The 23,948-nt window shown below is 49.0% G+C and overlaps 1 protein-coding gene across 14 annotated transcripts in view; it reads left to right on the forward strand.

Annotated features, from left to right (window-relative positions):
• The window catches only part of MACF1 (microtubule actin crosslinking factor 1), a 250,864-nt gene that overhangs the window by 52,096 nt on the left and 174,820 nt on the right, over positions 1 to 23,948 (forward strand). Inside the window, exon 1 of one of the 14 annotated variants that reach the window (XM_075060892.1) lies at positions 15,365 to 15,647. The exons of the other annotated variants lie outside the window; for them this stretch is intronic. Within the exon in view, the coding sequence (XP_074916993.1) occupies positions 15,545 to 15,647 (103 nt within the window). The 5' untranslated portion in view covers positions 15,365 to 15,544. Of the gene's footprint in view, positions 1 to 15,364; positions 15,648 to 23,948 lie in introns of those variants that run through there. 14 annotated transcript variants of the gene reach the window in all.

Genomic DNA, 23,948 nt, shown 5'->3' on the forward strand with positions numbered 1-23,948 from the left:
GCTTGAAGTGTGTGGGGGTCACGAAGGGTCACAGGCCCGGCAGCGGTTCTTTTAAATCAAGCCGGGTTGCAGAAGGGTGCACTTTATGCACTATCTTACCAAAGCAGTTGCTCCAGATTAAGAGAGATCTCCTACTTTTTTTTCAGACCACTTTAAGCGCTGGCAGTGATGGCCAGTATGGTACATTTCCAGTGTGGCCAGACAAAGGCCAGGCACTTCAGCCTGGTCGACCTATTGGCATGAGACAGGACATAGGTGTCACTGGGATTAAAGACTGTACAAGCTGATATCTGCCCAGGATAGAAATCCCTCCTGGTCTTGACACTGTCTCCTTCCTAGAAACCCCGAGAGCTCCCTTGTCTGCTCTGGCTGTCCAGCACGGTTGCTGCCAGAGTGGTCAGATGAAGGGTTAACGGCAAGTTTTGTTTTTAGAGAATGATTAAGCCGTGTCCAGGTGGTGGCTCAGCTTTGCTGTTTGCTTTGTGGAATGAAAATCATCAGGAATAATGTCTGTTTCCAGCATTAACACAAACCATTTTATCTCCCCAGCCCTGGGCCGCCTGCCTTCCCTTTCTTTTCAGCAGCAAGGTGAACCTCGTTGGAGGGCAACGCTGTCCTTCCACATCCCTTTGTGGCTCAGATCAGCCCTGTACTGGCTGTTTGTAGGTGGTGTGGGGGCTGGTCTCACACAGGTGTGCTCCGGAAGGTTAGCCGGATTTGCGGCAGCTGGAGGAATGTGAGGGAAAGACATTGTTGACTTGTTGTTACACCATCGTGCAGAAATCAGTTTCACTTATTGCTTCTTTTCAGATCCAGCCCAGGGGATAACGGCCACCAGGAAACTGTCCCACAGGAATCCCTTTGCCCTACTCTGGGAGCAAGCTGCCTCTGTACCCCAATCTCCCAGTGCCCCCTCGCACTGGGATAGCTCCAGACCTCTTGCCCCCTGAGCCGTCTCTGTCTCACTAGTGAGGGTTAGAGCAATAAAAAAGTAGGGCTGGAAGGGACCTCGAGAAATTATCCCGCCCCCTGCACTGAAGCAGGACTAAGTAAACCTAGATCGTCTCTAACAGGTGTTTGTCCAACCTGTTCTTAAAAAGTGCCAGTGTGGGGATTCCACAACCTCCCTTGGAAGCTTGTCCCAGAACTTAACTAATTTTCCTGATATCTAACCTACATCTCCTGACCTGCAGATTAAGCCCATTACTTTTGGTCCTACCCTCAGTGAACACAGAGAACAGTTGATTCCCATCCTCTGTGTCACAGCCGTTAACATATTTGAAAACTGTTATCAGCTCTGTCCTCAGTCGTCTTTTCTCAAGACTACGCGTGACCAGTTTGGTTTTTTAACCTTTCCTCAGAGGTCAGGTTTTCTAACCTTTTATCATTTTTGTTGTCCTCCGCTGGCCACTCTCCAAATCTTTCCTAAAGTGTGTTGCCGGGAGTTGGACGCAGCACTCCTCCACCTGACGCCTCACCATTACCAAGCAGAGTGGAATGATGAGCTCCCGTGTCCTACCTCTGACACTGCGCTTAATACACCCCAGAATGATGTTCACCTTTTTCGCAGCTGCATCACATATTGACTCATTGTCAATATGCGATCCACTATAACCCGCAGAGCCTTTTCGGCAGCACTGCTGCCTAGCCAGTTAGTCCCCATTCTGAGTTGTGCATTTGATTTTTTGTTCCTAAGTGAAGTACTTCGCACTTATCTTTATTGAATTTAATCTCGCCGAATTCAGACCAATTCTCCAGTTTGTCAAGGTTGTTTTGAAGTCCAATCGTGTCCTCCAGAGTGCTTGCAACACCTTCCAGCTTTGTGTCATCCACAGATTTTATAAGCGTACTCTCCATTCTGTTAGCCAAGTCATTAATGAAAATATTGACTAGTCCTGGACCCAGGACTGACCGCTGTGGAACCCCACTAAATACACCCTCCCAGTTTGACAGCAAACCATTGATAACTACCCTTTCAACCAGTTTTACACCCACCTTACAGTAATTTCATCTAGATCACATTTCCCTGGTTTGCTTATGAGAAAGTAATGTGGGACTGTGTCAGAAGCCTGACTGACATCAAGATATGTCACATCTACAGGTTTCCCCTGTCCACTAGGCCAGTAATGCTGTCAGAGGAAAATTAGGTCAGTTCAGCATAATCTGTTCTTGACAAATCCATGCTGGCTATTCCTTATAACACTATTATTCTCTAGGTGCTTACAAATTGATGGTTTAATAATTTGTTCCGGTATCTGTCTGGTATTGAAGTTATGCTGACTAGTCTATAATTCCCCAGGTCCTCTTTGTTCCTCTTTTAAAAGCTAGGTTCTTGTTTGTCCTTCTCCAGTCCTCTGGGACCTCACCTGTCCTCCATGAGTTCTTGAAGATAATTGCGAAGAATTCTAAGATTGCTTCAGCTAGTTCCTTATGCACCCTAGGATGAATTTCATCAGACCCTGCCAACTTGAATGCATCTAACTTATCTAAATATTCTTTAACCTGTTCCTTCCCCCTGATAATTGTGTTGAATATCTGGTCCCTGTTAATTTTTTTTAATGAAGACTGAAGCAAAATAGGCATCAAACACCTCAGCCTTCTTGATGTCTGTTTTTAGCTCTCCATCTCTGCTTATTAAGGACCTACCCTTTCCTTCATATTTCTCTTGTGTGTCTACATTTCCAGTTTGAGGAGAGACAGCTGCACTCTGAGCTAGCATGCTAAGAACCGAAGTGTGAGTGGTGGGAAAAGCTGACAACCTGAGCATGTGTCTAGAGTTTCGGACGGCATCGTATTTGGGCAGCTAGCCCTCCCCCTGCTCACGCCACCCCGGCTCCGCTTCTGTATTTAGTGCACTAGCCTGATCAGAGCTAGCACATGTGTCTCTTCGAGCTGGAAGTTTCAGCTCCAGTTCGAAGTGTGGGTGTAGCCAGAGTCGCACTGGCTTAACTAAAGGTGGGCTGTTGCACTGATGTAGTTAAAACAATGCAACATTGCGCCTGTGGTTAAAGCACTGCAGTTTGTGTGTGTGTAGACTGGTCAGTTTCATGTTGAAAAGAGAAGTCTTTTAAAAATATAATCATTATTTTGGTGCCAAGCAGCTGTTGAAAAGAGGAATTGATGCTAAGTGTGTCAGTCCTTATTTCCAGGAATTTCCCTGCCAGAGTTCCTCTGAGTTCAGGTTTTTTTTTAATGTTAACCACCTGTTGGACAGCTGGCAGGTTTAGCTCTTAATGTCTGAGGGCTGAGGTTGCTGCTCAGTTCAGAGCATGGTGGACTGCTCAGACTTGTGGGAGGGAGAATTCACTGTGTGGTACTTTTAAATATTTCCTACTATGGAGGGTGTTTTGCTTTCTACCTGGTTGGCCTTTGCTGGTGGAACTGCAGCCCTTCCGCTGGCCCTGTGTAGGGATCCTTGCAGGTAAACATTCACTCCTAATGGTCTCGCAGTGGAGCAGAACATTCAATTTAAAAGCTTGTAAGTGGTTAGTAAAAAATGTCTGGTGCCTCCTGAAACGGTTTTTCCTCGGCTCCTACCACAGTTAAACCCTGCCCAGTGTTACCTAAAGCAGCAACCAGAAAGAGTGTGGGGGCAAGTGAATGCCTTGCAGCTTGGATTTTTGCTGAGAAGTGCAAAAAGTTGTGAGAAGCATCATGGTTTCACAAACGCCCGCAATTACAGCCGGGCCAAGATTCTGAAAGAGAGTCTGCATCTGAGCCCTGGGTCTGCAAGGTCACAGCACCGAGGTGCACAATTCCCATCTATACTGGGAAGAACTCCCCCATCCCCGCCCTTAAAATATGCTTTTCTATGTGTAGCTTTGGCTCAGGCAGTTGTAGCGATGATGAGAACGCTAGCATGGCAAGGCCTCTGGATATTCTGCACTCTGTTATCTAACTCAGAGCAGGTCTGCACCACACGGTGGTCTCTGGTGCCTTAATGAAACTAGTGTTTCAGTGTTGGTGCTGTCACTCGGACAGAACTAGGCGTAGCAAATGTGTGTGTTAGACATTTATTCCAGTGTAGGTAAGGCTGCCGGGAGAATGCATCTGGAATCGGAGTTAGGCCACACCTTGCTCCTTTGCGCTCTTTCCTTCGTGTTTGATAGGTGGTGACATAAGTGGAGGAAGACAGAATTTTTGTCTGTGCATGTAGGAATTGGTGATTCACCTGGAGTAAAAGGAATTTCAAAGAGAATGCACTGGTGGGTAGCTGCCAGGCCCCAAGGGAAGCGCTAGCCAGGTCTGCTCATCTCCCGTTTAACAACATAGATCATAGGGAATGTCAGCTTTGTTCTCTTCATTTTCTTTCCAATAACTCCTGGTATGGGTACCAGGGGTGGTGATGACTCGCGTGCCTTGAAATGGCTCACAGTCCTGTCTCTGCTTGCAGGAGGGTGTAGTGTGTGTGTCAGAGAGAGCCTGTGTTTGTGCCAGATGGTTTGCTGCTCTGTGTGTGTGTGTGTGTGTGTGTGTGTGAGAGAGAGAGAGAGCCTGCCTTTCCAAGGGTGCTTTGTCTCTTGTTCGTGGAGGTGTCTCTTTGTCTTGCTAGCTCTGGCTGCCCCATTGTTTACCTGTTTCTAATGACAGTTGCTGTGGAGGTGCGGTGTTTGCCTTTACTCATGTTTAGTTACTGCAGCCTACTGAGATATTTAGAAGCCCAAGCCAGAGGGACTCGGCTCTGCTTGGCTGACACGGTCCAGGGCTGCTCCCCTCAGCATCTCTGCCTGGGCCATGGCAATGGGTGCATGGTACTGGGGATAAAGCAAATCCCTGCTGAGTCTAGTACCTCAGTCAGCCGGCTGGGCTTCCTTCCTCATTCCCACAGTGCTAACTAGAAACCCTGAGGGCAGGAGGGTAGCTGGGTTACCGGTCTGCCTGAGGATGAAGTCTACAGGAGTGGAGAGGTGCAGTCATGCAGGGAAGAGATCAGATTCCAGGGCTTTTCATGTGTGTTAGTGAAGGTTTGGGGTCCTGGAATGGATCAGGTGGTCGGGTTGCCATGTTGGTGAGTTATGCAGAGAACTGATTTTTTTTTCTGTGCCTGTGTAAGACGTGTGCTTCTGTCCAGTGACTCCTGAATGCTGAGGGGCAAACCCCTGAAAAACACAACTGCCCCAGGCTGCTTTGTTTCTCAGGATTAACTTGGCCCTTGCTGGCATCCAGGGAAGGATTCTGAGAAGTGAAATGGTGTCTCTCTTTTAGGATGAGCTGGGCATTCCTGATCTCAAGTGGCCCCTTCCATCTGTGTCCCTTGGTGGTTCTGACCAGCTGCCGTAAAATGACAGAGACTCTCAAAATGCCCCAAACCGGCCAGAGGAGAAAGCTATCCAGGGAAAGAAAAGAGAGGCCCTTTACTCATGGGAAGCCTGCTGGTGTCTCCAAACCGTGTCATTCTGTCCAGACAGTCACGAGTTACATCTTCAGTCAGCGCCATTGCAGTGTCAAGATTAAAAAAGGCCTGGGGGTGTGGAAAAGATGCTGGAGGAGAGCTGAGTCAGGAGACATGAGTTGGATTTTGCCCATGTGCTGGTGGCTCATCATACAATGGCTGCCCACGGCCCTTCCTGTGACCCAGGCTGGCTTCCTGGAATGAAACAGGAAAGCGTGTGTACACAGACGACCGGTTACAGGGATACCTGGTAGCACCTTGGGAAAAGCAGGAGCCATTGTGGTGTTTGTTTGAGAAACAGGCTTTTACAAAACACAACATCCTGCATTAGATGATTTTGTTTAAACGGCCCCCTCGCAGAGATGCTAGACTGAATGGTGAACCGAGTATTCTCTGGGCAAGCCGTGGAATGACTCAGCTGTGTGTGATTCCTCTCCATTGTTCTGTGTAGTGAAATCCCCCTGTCACTTGAATACAGCAGCATGCGTATCATCGCCGCCTTCCCAGCCAAGGGACAAGAATTTCCCTAGTGTATTCGTGGCTGGTTTTATGTTCAGCATGACACACTGGAGAAGATGGAGCCTTTTTCTATAGTCTCGACTGGTTGTGCTTATTGAAAAGAGCCGTTGTGTTCCCAGGGTGCTGCAGAATTGAGATCAAGAGCTGAGGCAGGGGAGGAGGGGTTACCGGAGTAACTGGGGTCTGGCTCCGATGGGAGCTGTGCTGCAGCCCGTTGATCATCTTTGGTGGGGTTTTCTTTCTACCTCCAACCATTTAATATGCAGCTCCGCTGCTAGCCAGGCAGCAGCCATTGTGCAAATGTGTCAGAACTGGAAACTAGGCTGAATCTTTCGGCTTCTGTGCTAGTTCTGGTCTCTCTTGTCACCATCCAGAAGCAGGAGCTGTTGTCTGACGGTTTCCCTAAATCAGAGATGCTTTGGGTTTTGGTGTTTCTGCCGTGCCACCTGGCGGCTGTGGGAGGGAATGCGCTGAGCGCGTGGGCATTGGAATCCCTTTCTATACTGTATTAATTAATATACATTTGTTTACATCTCATTCTGTGCAGCATATTAGGGAGGGGGATAGAGCCCAGGGCTCCTGCACCCATCAGGCCTGGGGTCACTTCCTGTGTCTGACACTAGGTTGGGCGGGAACCTGCTACAGCTGCCTTGGGCTGAGACTGCACCTGGGTCCCTTCCCCATGCAGCATACCTGATGGGAAGTGAATCCGCTGCAGCCAGAGGTTGGGGGCAACCAACCGCTTGCAGTAGAGAATATGGTTTATGGAGAGAGCTCATTACAGCTGCCCTGGGCTTGAGGGGTTGGCAGCCTCTGGCATGTGGCTTACCCTGGCGGGCCAGGCCAATTTGTTAACCTGCCGCATAGGCAGGTTTGGCGGACCGCAGCTCCCACTGGCTGCAGGTCGCCGTCTCAGGCCAATGCGGGAGGTGGGAAGCCGCGGCCAGCACATCCCTCGGCCCGCAGCACTTCACACTGTCCCCATTGGTCTGGGACAGCGATCTGCGGCCAGTGGGAGCCGTGATCAGCCCAATCTGCTGATGCGGCAGGTAAACAAACTGGCCTGGCCTGCCAGGGTGCCTACCCTGGTGAGCCGTGTGGCAGAGGTTGCCGACCCCTGATGTAGACCCTCGTTACAGCAGCCCTGGCTCCTGGGGCCATCCTTTGCCATGCAGAAAGGTGGGCAGAGTGGCTTAGGGGCTATGGAACATCTGCCCCCTCTCTGTGTGAGGGACTGGGAGCAGAGCCCCTGTTTTGTCAGGGTAGTGATTGTTTTCTGGTTGCTTTGAATTGCTGTCGGGCGGCTTCCCGAGTCATATAAGGAGATGTGATGCTGCGTAAGCTGGAGTCGCTGCGGGAATGCGACGGGGAAGCATTACTCATCAGGAAAACACACAGGAAAGAAGGAAGACTTGGCCTGAGCTGCACACAGCCTGGCCTGAGCCAAGGCCTGGCTCAGCTCTGCTCTGCTCTGGAATGGAAAGGCTGCACTAGGGCAGGGGATTGTTCAGTGGAAGGGGAGGCCGGTGGTTGCCTGCTCTCCCTCGAGGGCGCAGAGGAAGCTGTGCTGTGGGGGGACCCGGCTCTTGCAAAGACCGACAGTGGGTGAGATGGCAGCATAGTTTAGGCAGCGGTGTAGCATATGGTTCCCTTTGCCACTATTCCCTTTTGTGGCTGCAGTGCTGCCGTCTTGTGGTGTGGATGTGCTGGCAATGGAGACCAGGGGGATGATGGGAGCCGGGAGGAAAATTACTCTGAAGTTAGGCTCCTATCTGTAGAGATTGCTAATGTCCCCAGTTTGGATGTACTGGTCCGGTGATGGCTGAAGCCTGGGATACCTGTTCAGCTGTCCCAGCCTCTCCTTGTAGGCAGCACTGTGAGGCAGGGATAACGTGGCTGGGCACAGGCCCCCTCTGTAACTGGACTGCCATCATCCCCCGCTACGAGCTGGAAGTGCCTAGGGGTCAGAAACAGTGATGTTAGAAACCCAGGAGAGCGCTGTAATTATCCGTGCGACATGCTGCATGATCTGGTGGTGATGGTGGCGAGAGGGGACTCTTGAGCTGTGTTCCCATCTCTGCTGCTGCCTCGGCATGTGGCTTTGGACAAGTCTCTTCACCGCTCTGTGCCTCAGTTACTCCTTCTGTAAAATGGGGGTAATGTGACCTTCACCCGGAATTGCTGCTCTGTTAAACCCTGTGCCGTGCGCAGAGGGGCAGAGCGGGAAATGGGTTTGTCTTGTGTTTGTGCATGAGACAAGGCCCTCATTTGGGAGCGTCCTCACTGGCTGTTTATGTTAGGGCCTGATCCAAAGCCCATTGAAATGAATGGAAATGCGCCCATTGAATTCACTGGGCACTGCCTCAGGCCCTGGTCCGTAGGGGATGGATGGGAGGCAGTGTTGTGCCGTAGACAGAACACTGGACTGGGGCTCAGGATGCCTGGGTTCTGTTCCCAGCTCTGCCACTGGCCTGGCTGAGTGAGTCATGTCACAGTGCTGTGCCTCAGTTTCCCCATCTGTACAATGGGGAGAGTGAGATTACCCTCCTTTGTAAAGTACTTGGAGAGCTAGGGATGAATAGCACAAACACAGCAGTTAGGGGTGGCTGTGGTGGTGGTTTGTGCTTGTGGGGTACATGTCCTCTTTAAAAGTCCAGCCCTGTGTCCCTTTGGGTCAGAGTGGGACTGGTGAAGCATGCTGAGGTTCTCTGATGAAAGGCGGTGTTTTCAGGCAGAGTAGGATTGGTTTTCGATTAATCACACTGCATTACGGATGTGTATAATGATAGAATTCAGGAACCGAGCCAACGGTTGCAGAACACTGTATAATATAGAATACTCCACGTAGGACTAGCAGAGGGAGAAATTAAGAGACTACCCATGGGGAAAAAAGATGTGTTGCAGCTGTGGCTTGAAAATCCCTGGGGAGTAGGGCTACAACAGGGGAGAAAAGGGGCAGCTGGAGGACAGGGCGTGGTAGGAGGGGCCACATTTGTTAATGTTGGTTCTTTGGGTGAGATGGGTTCTGCCTCAGGGAAGGGATATGCAGGGTATAAAGTAAGCTATCAGGCCCTGCTGAGAAGCACAGGACCCTTGTGGCTATGACCGTGGTGACAGAACCCAGCTGCAGCTCCTGGATTGGTTTGCATTTGGAGTTTGCTCTGGGCCTGTTTTAGACAACGCTGTAAGCTCAGAACAATCCCATGTGCGGAGTCAACATCTCTTTCTCTTCTCCTCGGGTTCTTGTTTCATTCTAAGATGCACATTCTTCCCCCATCCATTTCCTTTCCAGTAGTACAACCCCCGTCTTGGCCTGAGAAGCCACTGTGAAGGCACCTAAACTTAGCTGTCTGTTTTTGTATGTGTAGAATGGTTTCCATGGCTGGGTGGTGTAAGAAGGGCCCTGTCTGGCATGGCTCCTATCACTACCACCATCTGAGTGCTACTGCCGGGCTCTGAATAGGGCCTGGAGCATCCGGCTGGCATTTCCGGAGCCTCCTGAGCTGTGACAGCGCAGTGAAAGATAAGATTTCTGTGACTTCTCAGTATTTCCCGCGTCCTCCTTGGCCAGATGCATCACCCGCAGCCGGATGAATTACAGCCCGTTATCAGTTTCTCGCAGCAGCCAGAAATGCTTGAAACTCGCTTATGCTGAATGCAGTCGATATTTTTATTTTATTAAAAGAGAAAAAGGAAATGGAGTTAAATTGAGTGGAATTAAGTGCACTCTGGTCCTTTCACTCAGCTCCATGCAGTACGCCTGCTCCAGACCTAGCCCTGGTGAGCCGTGCTCCTGATAACCAGCATTGTCCCTCTCTCCAGTGTCTGCAGAAGAGTGCACTGCCCCCTTAAGGGCATAACTCATTCCTCTGCGCTGCGCTATCCATCCCATGCTGGCTGTAGGGGCCTGTTCTGGACATGGATCAGCTGAGGCAGGCGACTTGCTGCAGGCTTCAAATAAAGGACACAAGGGGTTAGCAGATTAAATGTTCACATCGACTGATACGTCTGCTAGGGCTGGTCCTCCCTCTGAGACCCAACTGGCCACTCAATCAACCTGTCTTTCAAATCTGGCCTGGCTGTTCCCATGGGGCTGCAGTGAGCTGAGATAGCTGGGTCGCTCCAGAAACATAGGCACTCTGCCCACTGCAGGGGGACAAGGCGGCATGGCTGGAGGATCCAGGACTTGAACTGGTGCCCTTCTGTGCCCTCTGGCACTGTGCTTCCTCAATGCCATCTCTGCTGCCGGTGGCAGGGGCACTGGGGAACTGGAAGTGGCCAGGATTGGCACAGCACACAGTACCTACTTACTGTATTGTCTATATCCCTAGGTGCTGGAGCAGTTAATTACACACCATAGCAAAGAGACAGAGCTCTCCCTTCCTGCAGCCGGGTGCCGCCTCCCTCCTTTACTCCATGCATCCGTTACCTTATTGCTTCTGCTATTGTCCTTTTCTCTCTTATTCCCTCCTCCATCTTTCCCTTTCTCTTGCTCGCCACCTGGTCCTTCCCCACCTTTCTACTCGTGCCGCGCTCTGCCGTCCTGTACGTTATCAGCTCTATAGTTATTAAGCCAGCGTGGCCCGTTCTCACCGTTTTCATGTGAGTCTCACATTTGGTGTTTCTTGGAGAGCTGCAGCTGGTCACATGAGAACCTCCGCTTCAATCTGTTTTAAAAAAAAGTAAATTTCTAGGCCTTGTGCTTGCAGAGAAACACTTGAAAACATGACCCAGACACTAGACGGTGAATAAAAAGAACCCACTGGGGGTTATTTTGAAAAGTATAAGGGCTTTTAAGCCAATGTCATGATTTTAGCCCGTCTGACTCAGATTTTGAAAAGCCAGGGGTTGGCAGTCTGGTTGTTTGTGAACAGTGCCATAGGGATGCACACACATGGGCCCTAACTCAGCCTGTGGGAAGGCCTCCTAGAAGTCTGTGCAATTGTCTCCATTGCACCCTTTTCTCTGCGTTACACAGAGTGAAATTCTGTTGATGTGGTAGCTATTTCTCTGCCGCGCTGCTGTTCCAGCTGTTCTGGTGGGATCCTATGAGCTTCCTAAATTCTCCGGGTATCTCCTTTGGTCCCTACGGTTTGGACTGCGGGCTCCGTCACTCTCAGGGACGTGGCGTTGTATGGAACACCGTTGGGAGGTACGTAGATGGAGCTCAGCTCCTCGGAAGAACAGAACCTGGTGGCTAGAGTTGTCTTTCATTTCTCTCACTGCACCTGCCTTTCCCTCTTTCCATTTCTAGCCTTTGGCGAGCACCTTCCCGTTCTGTTTCTCCTCTACCAGGTGCCAGAAGCTTGCCGTTTCCAGTCCGTATGGAGGCTCTGCTCTCCTGGGCAAAGAGAGCACTGCTAGTCCTGGCCAGGTGATTCTGTAGCCTAATTACACCTGCCTGAGGCCAGGCTTTTTGACCCAGCTGTGTATTAATTAACAGGAGGTGAGAGAATTGCAGGAGTTTCTTAGATGCATCAATGTTGCTGCTTTCGGACACTGCCTGTCACGTTGGACAGTGGCTATGCGCCTGCACCCATTTTGAGCCTTAACTATAGAGGGGGTCCATCAAATTCATGTTTAAACCGTGTATGTCAAGGTGCACGCGCTTGTGTTCCTGTTTTCTCTGTCCAAGAGACTGACAACATCATCCGGACAGTGCCTTGATGAGCACCGTCTTCCTTGCTCACCTCCAACGGGGGTGATAGCAACGCGAGAGAGCCTAAAACAGCTCAATCTGTGTAGTTTGGCTACGGCAGAAAAAGGGACACCCAATACCTCCGAAGTAGGAAGTGGGAGTAGCATCACCAAGGAGGAAGCGGGTTTGTTTAGGGTGGCACAGAGAGCTAGCAGTAGGCTGGAATTAAAGCGACAACATAGACTGCAGATGAGGAAGACGTTTGCACAGGTTGTTCCTCCAAAACACCCAACACTGTAAAAAAAGACAATCACAGACACTATGGAATAGCCCCTCTGGGAGTGGAGAAGCCCTATCTCTTGGGATAGTTGATGTCAGACAGAACAAAGCTCTAGAAAACATCTCACAGCAGGAATGAACCTGTTGCCCCGTGGTGGATCTCCACATTAAGTGGGTAGGAGGAGGTGAGCCCACGTTTTGATTCAGGGAAGTTCCAAGCGTCTATTGCATGCAGGTCTCCCCGTCTCTGTGTTGCTATGTATGACTGAAATGCTGCTACTCTGTGTAATAGAGAATAAGGTTTTTCCTGGCTTTGGCAGCACTGTGAGGTTTTGAGGTTGAAGTGCTGTTGGGCTGGCCGGCCTCTGGCCTTGCTTGAGGGTGTTACATTGGATTGAGGCTATTTTCGTTTAACAGTTATGTCCAGAATTGTCACTTTGGCTGATTTGAATCAAACCTGAGACAGATTCTGACCATGTGGGAAGTTCTCAATTCTCGGTCTTGGTGAGCAGAAGTTCCTGTCTCAATGAAGTTGTAGGTGAGAGCAGGCTGAGTTAGTGGTTTCATGCACTATTTCCTGCTTACAAGAAACAGTCTTGCATGCTAATGGGGTGGTGAGGACTCTCCCCTTCAGTACGAAAATTCTTCAGAAGGATCAACTGCTGTTGTCGTCACCAGATCACTTCATTCAAGCTGCATCTCAGAACAGAGCCTGAATCTGTTTCCACCCCCCCCAACAGAAAATCCACATTGAAAAAGAAATTAGTTGTTTAAAAGGTCACGTGTCCAGTAGACTTTGGAGAGAGGGTGCCTTTACTGGAGTGAGGTTGAACAATTGGATATCAGAGTGTATGACCATCAACTTGGGGGTGGGAAATTGAGTTATATCCCAGAAATGGGTCTTTTCTCTCTGCCTGTACTTACAAAGATTAATGATCTGTGAGAGTTTAAATATTGGGGCATCAGGATTTGAAACAGGACTGCGACGTGCAGCTTGTTCTTGAGGCTGGGCTATTTGGGATTCTCTGTCCCAAATAGCACCTGTGCAAAGCGAAGGAGCAATGAGACGTCACGTAACTACAGCACATTGTTAGATACTAACTCTTAATAGAATGGTAGCCGGGTTAGTCTGTATCAGCAAAAACAACATGAAATCCTTGTGGCACCTTAGAGACTAACAAATTTATTTGGGCATAAGCTTTTGTGGGCTAGAGCCCACTTCATCAGATGCATGAAGTGAAAAATACAGTAGGCAGGTATAAATACATGAAAGGATGAGGGTTGCTTTACCAAGTGTCAGATCAGTCTACCAAGATAAATCAATTAGCAGGATACCAAGAGAGGAAAAATAACTTTTGAAGTGGTAAGAGAGTGGCCTATTACAGATAGTTGACAAGTGTTATCCTGCTGTTAATTGATTTATCTCGGTAGACTGATCTCCTACTTAGTAAGCAACTCCCATCCTTTCATGTATTTATACCTGCTTCAGTATTTTTCACTTCATGCATCTGATGAAGTGGGCTCTAGCCCACAAAAGCTTATGCCCAAATAAATTTGTTGGTCTGTAAGGTGCCGCAGGGACTCCTTGTTGTTTTTTCTTAATACAATGACTTCTGTACAGAATTATGCATCTCATTTTGCATTCATGGCAAACTGGACATCAGAGAGACACAGTTAAACGCTAGCTATGGTCAACTACTAAAATAGCTGGGAGTGCCATGACTAATACGAGAGCTAAAATGAGGCCATGTGTGCTCGTTCCCATATTGCTGCTCCAAACTGGAACCTTTTATCCAAACACTCTTCCCTCTAAGCCTTTCATGGTCCAGATAAGATGGAACCTAGATCTGGACGAAACCCGACTTCTGGTGTTGCAGAACCAGAATCACTGCAGATTCTGTTACAGAGATGGAGGAAACACCAGCTCTTATCTGAAGCCCTGCCTGGAACTTTGGGGTTTCTGATGAAACTGAACCGAGATTGGAACCTTGCCCTGCTTTTACAACCCTAAAGCTTGATCTACCCGTGTGATTTTGCAAACCCAAACTTCAGTCTCTTTGGCCCATCTCTATAGATTACATTTCTTCCAGTGGTTTCCTCTCTTCTCCATCTGTTCCCTATTGGGCAGCTTATCCAACCAATCTGGGTAAGTGGTCTGTCCCCATTTTTATTCTTGGAGAGGTTTAACACCAGCATGGTGTGCTCTGTATTTTCCTTCCTGGTTCAGGTATCTTTCTGGAAGTTGTCCCAAATATACAAGATTAAACAGGAAATGTGTGGACTGCAAATGACTCCTTCAAACAATAAATCCCCCCCATAAAACTACAGCCTGTAGGGTTAGTCCTCTCTCAGCTCATTGTCCAACCCTGCGCTGTGAAAGGCACCATCACTTCTACATAATGGATGATGAGGGAGAGGGGCCCAGTGGATGTGCGTGAGGATTGTAGGCAGAAGTGAGGAACAGTGGAGAGCCAGGCTACACAGCCTGGTATTTTTGTGTGTGCATGAGAACTTCAAATGAAGTGGGAACTGCTTCGCCGCTTATGTTACTGTTGCTTGGAGCAGGATGTCCTGGCACTAAAATTATCAGATCTTGGTTGTTTCCTGTTCATGTCCAGGAGATGTCCTTAAAAGACGCAAATGATCTCCAGTGGGCTCCAAACCAAGTTATTTGAAACAATGATGCGCTGTCTCGTAACTTGCCTGGCACCGATTTCAGATGGCGAATCTGCCTGGTGACTCGGAGTAGCCAGTGCAAACAAAGGGTACAGTGTGCCTCTATTGTCTTTGAAAGATACCAAACTGCTACCTTCGTTTCTGAATCGGCTGCTCCTTGTTCAGTGCTGGCCCCAGAGCCACAGGAAACTGGGTTTGTCCTACAGCCAATTGGCGTGAGAGAGTTTATCTTTAAGACAGAGGTTTGGGAACACAATGGGCCAAATTCAGTGCTGATGTAAGCAGGGTGCAGTTCCGTGGAAGTCAGAGGAATCGCCCCAGCCTACTCCAGTGATGGAATCAGCCCGATGCCTGCATTCAGCATGCCTGAAAATGTTTAAAAGTGATCTAATAATGGTGTGTTTCCTCCTGTTTTCTCCTTGAACTTGAGTGTCTGGTCCAGGAGAAGGGACAGTTTCTGAGCAGGCCAATGAGACGGGCCTCGGGCCTTAAAGGCTGTGTCCCCCTGGCAGATGCTGCTCACTGTTCTGGCAGAGTCCCTCCTCTTTCCTTGGCTAGGCCCGTGTTCGTGGAGAGCAGGCATTCCAATGGGCTTAGGTATGGGAATTTAGGAGCATGACGTCCCTCTCTTGAAGGGGAGTTGAAGTCAGATCACTTCAGCACATCAGTGGATGCCAAGGAAAGATGTTTGAGTCAGCCTGACACTCGCTTTCTCTCCCCCTCTGGCTGTGCCCTGTGTGGAGAGATCCGGGGCTTTATCTGATACTTCAGCTGTAACTGGGCCTGCCTAGGGAGGGGGAGAGGGTGACGGGCTCTGGAGCTCTCAAGAGGGAGAGTTGCCTGGTGTGAACCGACAGGAAGTTTCTGTAGTTACTGCGGGCGATGGCTTTCTGTGAGCTCCGCGCCTGCCTCTCGCTGCCTTTCCCTTGTGCTGCTCAAACCATGCAGCTGTAACCTCAGCAGAAAGGAACTTAGAGTCAGACCCAAAGCCCAGAGCTTGTGGAAACGGGACGGAGGCCCCAGGTTGGGGAGAGGTGACAATGCCTCTTTTGGATGGGACCTTTCTGCCACCCGTGGTCTTTGTTCTGAGTCACGTTCTTGGCATCGCTGGGATCTTGTACTTGAGGAGACGGAGGAGAGAAGGTACTGTTCTTCCTGCCCTTAGAGTATCGGGTTCATACCTCCCACCTCCTGCCTCCCTTCGTCACGCTTTGGCTGGGAGCCAGGAAGTCCCCCGAAGTGCGAAGGGGGTGGGTGGTCATGTGGCATGTGCCTGCAGGAGGGGCAGAGCGAGGAACCAAGATGGCTGTTGTCCACTTGTTAAAGGTGTACGGACTTTGTTCCTTCCTCCAAGTGGTGATTCCTGCTGTCATTTGAGACACAGGGCTGGGTTCTGCAGCCCCGTGTGGGGTCCAACATCATCTGGGAGCCACAGCTTTGGTACAAGAGTGCACACACTTTCCGTACTGGCTGCTGCTTCTGGTCTCTCCCAGCACAGGGAATTACTCTGAATTTCTCACTTTCTGTTCTCTTCTCCCCTTGAGAGGAGCAGCATCTCCTCCTGCCATGAGGTGGAGTCAGGGCTGGCACTGTGTGAGTCCAAGCACAAAGAGGACTAAGTAATTGTTACTAAACTTTCTTCTGGTCTCTTTGCTTAGGTGTGAGAGGTGCAGGAGAGGGGGTTGCTTGGAAACACTTTGAAAAGAGTGAGGGTCTCTGGGGAGCCTTGGTGTGGAGGGGGTGGATGGAGAGGGAAGGGAAGGGGCCGTTGGGACATGCTCAAAATTTTCAGCAGCCAGTTCTGTGCCGGGCTCTTCTGTCATTTTCTTTTACAGACAATCCATTCTAGAGCCCTTTGTTACAATAGAATCTCCGTTTGTCAGAACATACACATAGAGCGCAGTCCTGTGGTGGATACATAGCTCTGGCAGAACTCCCGGTTTTTGGTCTGTGTTCTGCCACTGACTCACTGTGCAGCTTTGAGGCTGCCTGCCTCAGTTTCTCAAAATAGGGATTATGTGTGCCCATGTCACACAGCCATGAGGATTCATCAGCTGATGATAAAGCACTTCGGAAATGTAAAGCCTTAGACAAGTGCTAAATATTATCCTATCTTGCACTTCCACACTGTCCTTTTCACTCCAACCCGATCTCTTTCTTTCTGGATAATTGCCTGTTTTCTCTCCCCTCCAGTCCATATCTCTGTCTCCCATCCTTCCCCCCCACTCCTTCAGCTTTTGTTTTTGCCCATTTATATTTCTTACCCCTCCAAGGAAATTGGGCTTCCTCTCTCACTTGCTGTGACATTCCCCTCTGGTGTTGTCTGGACCGGGGATCTGCTAAGTCACTGCAATCCTCTACTCTGGGAGCCAGCCTCACTCACGGGCTGCTCCCGCACAGCCTCTGGCACATAAGCTGTTCCCAGCTGCTTGCAAGTGAATGACACCAGCCAGTATCTCTGATCTCAGACACAAGCCTAGGAACCTCTGTCTTGCACTGTCCAGTTATGCCCACTGGACACTGCAAGCTTATATAAGTTTGTCAGTTTAACAAAGAAATTGATATGTACGAGGCTTGTTACCCCAAGGGGAGTCTCTGACATACTGCAAACCAAACGCACTGCTTCAGGTAGAATAAACAAACAGATTTATTAACTATAAAGGTAGATTTAAGTGATTCTAAGTCAAAGGACAAGAAGTCAGATTTGGTCAAGTGAAACAAAAGCAAAGCGCATTCTAAGCTGATCTTAACACTTTCAGTGTCCTTACAAACTTACAGGTTTCAGAGTGGTAGCCATATTAGTCTGTATCAGGAAAAAGAACAGGAGTACTTGTGGGAGCTTAGAGACTAACAAATTCATTTGGGCATAAGCTTTCGTGGGCTAAACTCCACTTCATTGGATGCATGCAGTGGAAAATACAGATGCTTTTCACCACAGGCTGGCTGCTTTTCAGCCAGGCTCTCCCCTTTGATCAGTATCAAGGGGTAGCCATGTTAGTCTGTATCCACAAAAAAAACCAAGAAGTCCGGTGGCACTTTAAAGACTAACAGATTTATTTGGGCATAAGCTTTCGTGGGTAGAAAACCCAATTTTTTCAGGTCAGTGGCTCTGTCGCTTGGTGGTGGTGGTGTCTGTAGATGTAGGCAAAATGTCTCTCCCTTTTATCATGTCCTTTTTCCCTCTTGACTTTGCCCCCCTCTCCCACCCCCCCGTCAGAGTCAGGTGAGCATTACCTCATCGCAGTCCCAAACTGCCCAAAGGAAGGGGGTGACTCCCTCCAGGGCCTAACCCATTCTTTTGTTGCTTGGCAAAGCCAGTGTCCGTTGTTCCTGTGAGGCTGGGCCGGGTTTGTCCCATCCATGCCCTGACGAGGTGTGAACTGCCTCTCTGTTCTTGGAGAATTTTTGCCTGGGCTTGCTTTAAGCCACGAGGATACATTTTCAGCCTCATAACTATATACATGAAATTATAATCTGTGACCTCACAATAACATCACTGCAACAATTACTATAACATCCATGCTCAGTGCATTATGACACCCAACCTGACAAGCTGCGTTGGATACCACGCAATCGTTTTATAAAGATGAGCATGGGGGTGTAGGATGTTCCCCCAAGCATCACTCTTACATTCTCTGCAGTCAGCATGTCCGGGAGGCAATCCAAAAGGACTCCTCCCCACGCTCTGGGAGGTGGGGAAGAGACTACCTACCTTTCCTTGTTCCCTCTGTGGCTACCATGCCCCAACTGTTTGGTGACCTCTCATGGGCAGGTCACCAGGTAGAGCAGTATAGAGAACAGCCCTGTACCTGCCTGGGAGGCAGTGGAGCAACCAGAGTGCAGCCCTATCTAATGGCTGGGGATGGTGAGTGATAGTCCTTGCTGCTAGTCGAATGGATATTTTATTATGAGAACAGGGTAGGTTTTCTTTTCTGCACCTAGACATGGAAATGCTAGAACGATAAACAGTAATAATACGGCCCATGATCTCCCTGCACACTGGGTCTATTTTAGCTTTTTATCTAAACATGCCAGCTGTTCCCAGGTTTCTCCTGTCCCTTTCCCTCTCTTCCAGTCCCAGGTATTTCGCTGGAGTTAAAAGGAGCAGCCCTGCTTTTCTCCTCAAACATCCTTGTTGATGGTGCTCTGGGATTGACTAGAGTCGCACAGTTGTCACGTTCTTGCTCGCGCCTGTTTTGTTGCATCCATGCAGCTGAAGCATTGGCTACAGAGTGCAACCTCGTTTTGCCAGGTTTGCCCACCTTGAGGCTTTTCCTGTGTTGCTTCCTCAAAAGCTGCGCGTTGGCTCTAGGCTGTGGTCCGGGAGCCAACGGCTGGGGGATAGTTTTGTCTCACCCGGCGTGTTGCAGTTCCCCAACCATTCTGGTAACATAGACTCATAGACTTTAAGGTCAGAAGGGACCATTATGATCATCTAGTCTGACCTCCTGTCCAGCACAGGAAACAGTATTTTATTGTTTCTTCTAAAAATTTAATCTAAAAGGCCATTTCCCAAACCAGATGGGTGAAGATACTGGCTCCAGAGGGGAAACACTCTATAGATTGGTTTGGACTCCTTAAGGTGAATTTAGTGAGGGAAAGATGCTGTTATGCGTCTTTTATACACTATGCAGTGTATGCCTCTAAACAAGCATTAGCTGTAACGTCTCTAGTTAACCCAGTCACCTGGCCCCACTTAATCTCTTCAATGTCAAAGCTGCCTCAGACAGATTTGCTTGGTGGTATGTTTGTCTCCACACCACGTGGAGATTTAATTTCTTTAGAGATACTATCTGTTCCCAGTCTCCCAGCTCCCAGCATAACCCAGCAACCTCTAGTCTTCGGTGTATCTGAGGAACTTGTCCCTCCTCTTTAAAAACGATTGCACTGTAGGTGATGGAAAAAGTGAACCCCACCTGATCCATGTTTTCCTTTATATTAGTGATAGCCTAATTTTTCCTTTTTGGTATGATCATGTCTTATCCTCCCCTAGCTCTGCATATTGCAAACTCGCTCCCTTTCAAGCATGCAGGAAGATCAGGGTAATCTCATAGTAGCTTACCTGGTATAAATAAACACCTCAGTTGCATTTACATCTTCTGCCATACAGTTATTGTACACTCCTTCCAGCTCCTGTCTCTCTGGCATCTCTCCCTCTTTGTTGGTTTTCCACCAGATATGTTTACATGCATTTTTCCAGGTTGAGTCACATTATTTCCCATCCATATGTCTAAACTCTATATCCTCTTCATTTAGCTCTCTGCTTTCAGTGGTGTTCATGCCACCGTTCAGATTAGTAGCAAACACAGATTTTAATCACCCCGTATTCCTGAGTCATTCCATTTCCCCCTTATTCCAGAACAATTAAAAGGTGTATAGAAGGTGACCTGCAAAAAAGACTGTACTGTATGCCCTTTTAAAATGACTTTATACAGAAAGGCAGCAGTTTTTTCCCCAAAGTGTTTGTTTCTTCTTCTTGCTTGTTTTTTACCTCTAGACTGAAAAATGTGGTGACTAGAGAACTAGTGAAATGGTGACACCATCCAGATCCAGAGTAAAACTGGAGCAATTGAGAGGAGATGGGATTTTTAGTCAGACATTTAAAACTTCTGTTGTTTTATTGACATCTATTTAAGAAAAACTTCCTTGAGTCGCTGAAGTTAGTCAACATCACTACTCCTTCAGCTAAGCAGTTGTCAGTCAGTAGCCATCTTTGGGGCCTCAGAGATGCTCCAGTGAAGCTAGGAGAGAGCAGACTGAATGTCCCTGATATTTTTAAGATTAGAAAGAAGCACCTCTGCGTACATTTCAGGCCTTCTTTCTCCTTGATAAAGAAGCCTGAAAGGGCAAGCTGAAGTTTAAAATTCCTGTTCACGTCTCCGTTAATAAAATCGCCTGCCTGCCCAGGTACTCAGTGGATTTCTCCAAACTGGCCAAATTTTGAAAATTGACCTGACTGATAAAAATAGCTCCCCCTCCCCTGAGCTTCCCTCCGTCCAGGGAGGGTGAGACTTCTCCTCAGGTTGTCATCAGTACTTGAGAGAAGCCAGGGAGCCCAGGCGGCATGTGGACAATGGTGAAATCTAGCAGGCTTGGAAGGCGTTTCTCTGAAACAAATGGGGAAAAGCCGATGTGGGGAGCAACAGCTTAGAAGAGGCTAGTTATGAATTGCGATGATGGGCTGCAGGCCTTTCTTTCTTTCCCAGCGCAGAATTACTGTCTGTGGAGCCCCCAGTGGTGCAGGCTCTACTGCTGCTCCGTTGGATGGGTCTCTGCCCCCGGACCGGGGGCTTGGCTTTGTGTTGGGAATGCAACTGGATCTAGGGTCGTCTCCTTGTGACAGATGATTGGCCTGCGGCGTGCCTGTTGAAATAGCGTTAGGAAAAACAGATGTATACAGGGAACTTGGGGATCGGAAAGGTGGAAAACTGTATGAGCAGTGTCAAATCCTTCTCCTGTGTGTACCTGGTCGCAGCTAGAGCCCTGAAAATCCACAGACCATTTTTGCGGATCGGAGATCGGATGCGGATACAAATTTTGTATTCACGTAGGGCTGTAGTCACCTTGACCTGGAGGTGGCTCTGTTGGGGGAGGATGTGAAAAGGAATTCACCCTGTTTGTTTCAGTCTTGGTCTTCTCCCTATATCACTCCACCAACCCCATCCTGGAAGGCAGGGCCCTCATTTGGGGTGAGAGGGAAGTTTAGCTTTGACTGTCCCAGCTAGACTCCATTGCTAGGGAGAGAGGAGAAAGCTTTCCTCTTGCTTTCCCACACTGTACCCAAAGAAACTCCATTTTAATGCAGCCCAGGTTCTCTCTCTAGCTGGGTTTGGCATCAATGACTGACAGTGGAACTAAACGCCTTCCTTCCTTAAGGGCGATCATCTCCCCTCCCCAACCTCTGTTACTTCTGGTGACTGGTAGAGCTGCCTGCACTAAGGATGCCTGCAGAGGTGAACAGATGGTGCCTCTGACTTGTCTTTGATCTTCATTTTAGCACCTTCTTTGGAATGTCAGCGGAGTGAGATTTGATGTAGAAAAGGCAGAGAGGAGGTGGCCCTGGCCATGGCAGCAGGGTATAACGTGTTAAATGATCAGGAGGACAAGAGTGTTTGGTCCTGCAAAGGCTCTGACCTCCAGAACAAACTGCCAAGCCAAGCCCAGTTAGTACATGGAGCAGCATGGATTTGTTTCCTGAAATTTTTGCTTGATGCTCATTTAGCCCAGATTATATCTGCTGTGACACTTGTCAGGAGTTTCTCTCAGGTTCTGTCCACAGTGGGCTCACAGCTGTGCCAGCCAATTATATTATAGATTGTTACAAAGAAACAAACAAAAATCCTCATCCATGCCAGCGAGGTAAACTGTTATGCAACTGTGCTTAAAGCTAGTCTGGTTCTGGTCCAGGCGTGGTTGGTGTGGAAGGACTCCTCTACAGCTGAAAGCATTATACATGAAATACACACGTGAAAGAGTTTTTCTGCACCAGTGCGGCTCCACCAGCATGCCACAGAGACGGGATATAGGCCTTTTTACCAGAGTGTCTGACCCTATCTGGCTGAGTGTGCTGTGTGCTAAGGATTCACTCTACGTTGGGTATTTATATGGCCTCTGATATCTCAGTATCTGAATGCCTCCTGATTCTTAATGTATCTGTGCACATCACACTCCGATGAGGTAGGGAAGTGCTGTTTACCCATTTTACCAACGTGCAACTGAGACACAGAGTGGATGAGTGACTTGACCAATGTCACATGTGGAGCAGGGACTTAACCCCACATCTGCCAAGTCCTAAGCTGGTGCCCTACCCGCTGACCCCTCGTTTCCCTCTCTACGGTTTTGACTGTTATATTCCGGATGAATTCAGGCTATCGAAGTTCACTAGTCTAGACTCAGCGCCAGAATCTGTCTCGTTAGTTTCTTTGGTCGTGACTGGTGTCCTTCATGACACTTCTCTGCTGCTGGACTCTTTCTGCTCTCGTCCTTCCCCTGCATGCCGGCCAGGTCGCTGACAATAACAGCTTTGCTTTGCCCCTGCCCGCTATTCTCGTCTGGAATGCCAGGCCCGTTGATTGGGTATCTTCTGGGTGGTGAGGGGGTGGCCAGAGGAAAGCCAGCCAGAGAGCCTCTGTTAGGCAGGAGGGAGAACTGAGAGGAGTGGAGGGGGAGCTGTAACAGGTTGCTTATCAGGGTGACTCTGGAAAAGATTAGCCAGTGAGAGATAAGCTTACAATGACTTAATATTGTTAGCAAGAAGTAACAGGGCATTATTATTAGCTCCTGGGGTGGTCGGGGTGGGGGACGTGTAATGTAATTAGAATTAAAGAACCACCCGGAGGTGGTAAAACAGGGCAAAAGAATCTTCTGTGTGAAATTACGAAAGTGCCGAGAGAGCCAACTCAGGAGCTACTTGCCTGCAGAAATCTCCAGGGGAAGGTCCCTGAAGCTGCTCCCTGCAAACACTTCACAGGAGAAGAAAATCTAAAGTTTTACTTGCCCTGCCTGCTCTGGTCTGCCCCGGGGCATGCTGGATCTGGCTCCTGGGCAAAGTGCCTTTTCCTCTCTGGAAAGGATGGCAGCGCTCAAACCAGCCTAAGGTCTGAAGAGGAATTATATTTAGAAGAAGAAAGGAAAGCGCAGCGGCAAAGTAGCCCCCGTTATCTCTCCTGTGGCCGTTCTGAGCTCGCTGTGTGCAGGATCACAGCCTGTAGCCAGAGGGTTTGATGCTGAGCTCTGGAACTTCAAGGCAGGGGAAACCATTTGTGAAGAAGCTGCTGGCTGGCCAGCGTGGATGAAAAAGCCCTTTATTGTTCTCTCACGTCACAGTTTGCGAGACTGGTGCAATTAACCAAGAACTGAAAAACAAGTTGGAAAAACAAACCAACAGCCTATGTGCCGGGTTAGTGCAGAGACTGGGCCTTGTCGCATTCAGGGTCCAGCTCTCAGGCATGGTGGGACAGTAAGCTGGACCTGTTGGGCTTTCAGATGCAAAGCAGATATACTGGAAAATCTCCTCCCAGGTACCTGGAGTCAGTGTGACCTGCATTGTGAGGTACCCTCTCTGCCTTTCTGTTATGCCCTGGGGCTGTGCTATTCTGTGGAATGCCTCTTGCATGTTTCCAGGAACCTTGGAGTGGAGAGTAACTTTCTTTTTCCTTGTTGTGTGGAAGAATAGCATCGGCCTGACACGTCAGGGAGCTTTGTCTGCAGGATATGGGCACTGAATTTTCACATTGATTGAAGCCCCCTTCTGCGAGGATTCTAGTCTGCATTTGCCTGGGTCAGAGAAGACAGTGGGGACCGTGGCTGCTTCACACAGGATGTTGCCACTCGTCATGAGGACTAGCCTAATGCATGGCTCAGCAGGATATGAGGCAAAATCTGGGCTGATTCTGAATGACCAGTGGCAACTTTAACTGCCCCAGTGAGCAGGTGCAGGTCTGT

This window comes from Chelonoidis abingdonii, chromosome 25 (genome assembly GCF_003597395.2).
Source record: "Chelonoidis abingdonii isolate Lonesome George chromosome 25, CheloAbing_2.0, whole genome shotgun sequence".
Classification (NCBI taxonomy): Eukaryota; Metazoa; Chordata; order Testudines; family Testudinidae; genus Chelonoidis; species Chelonoidis abingdonii.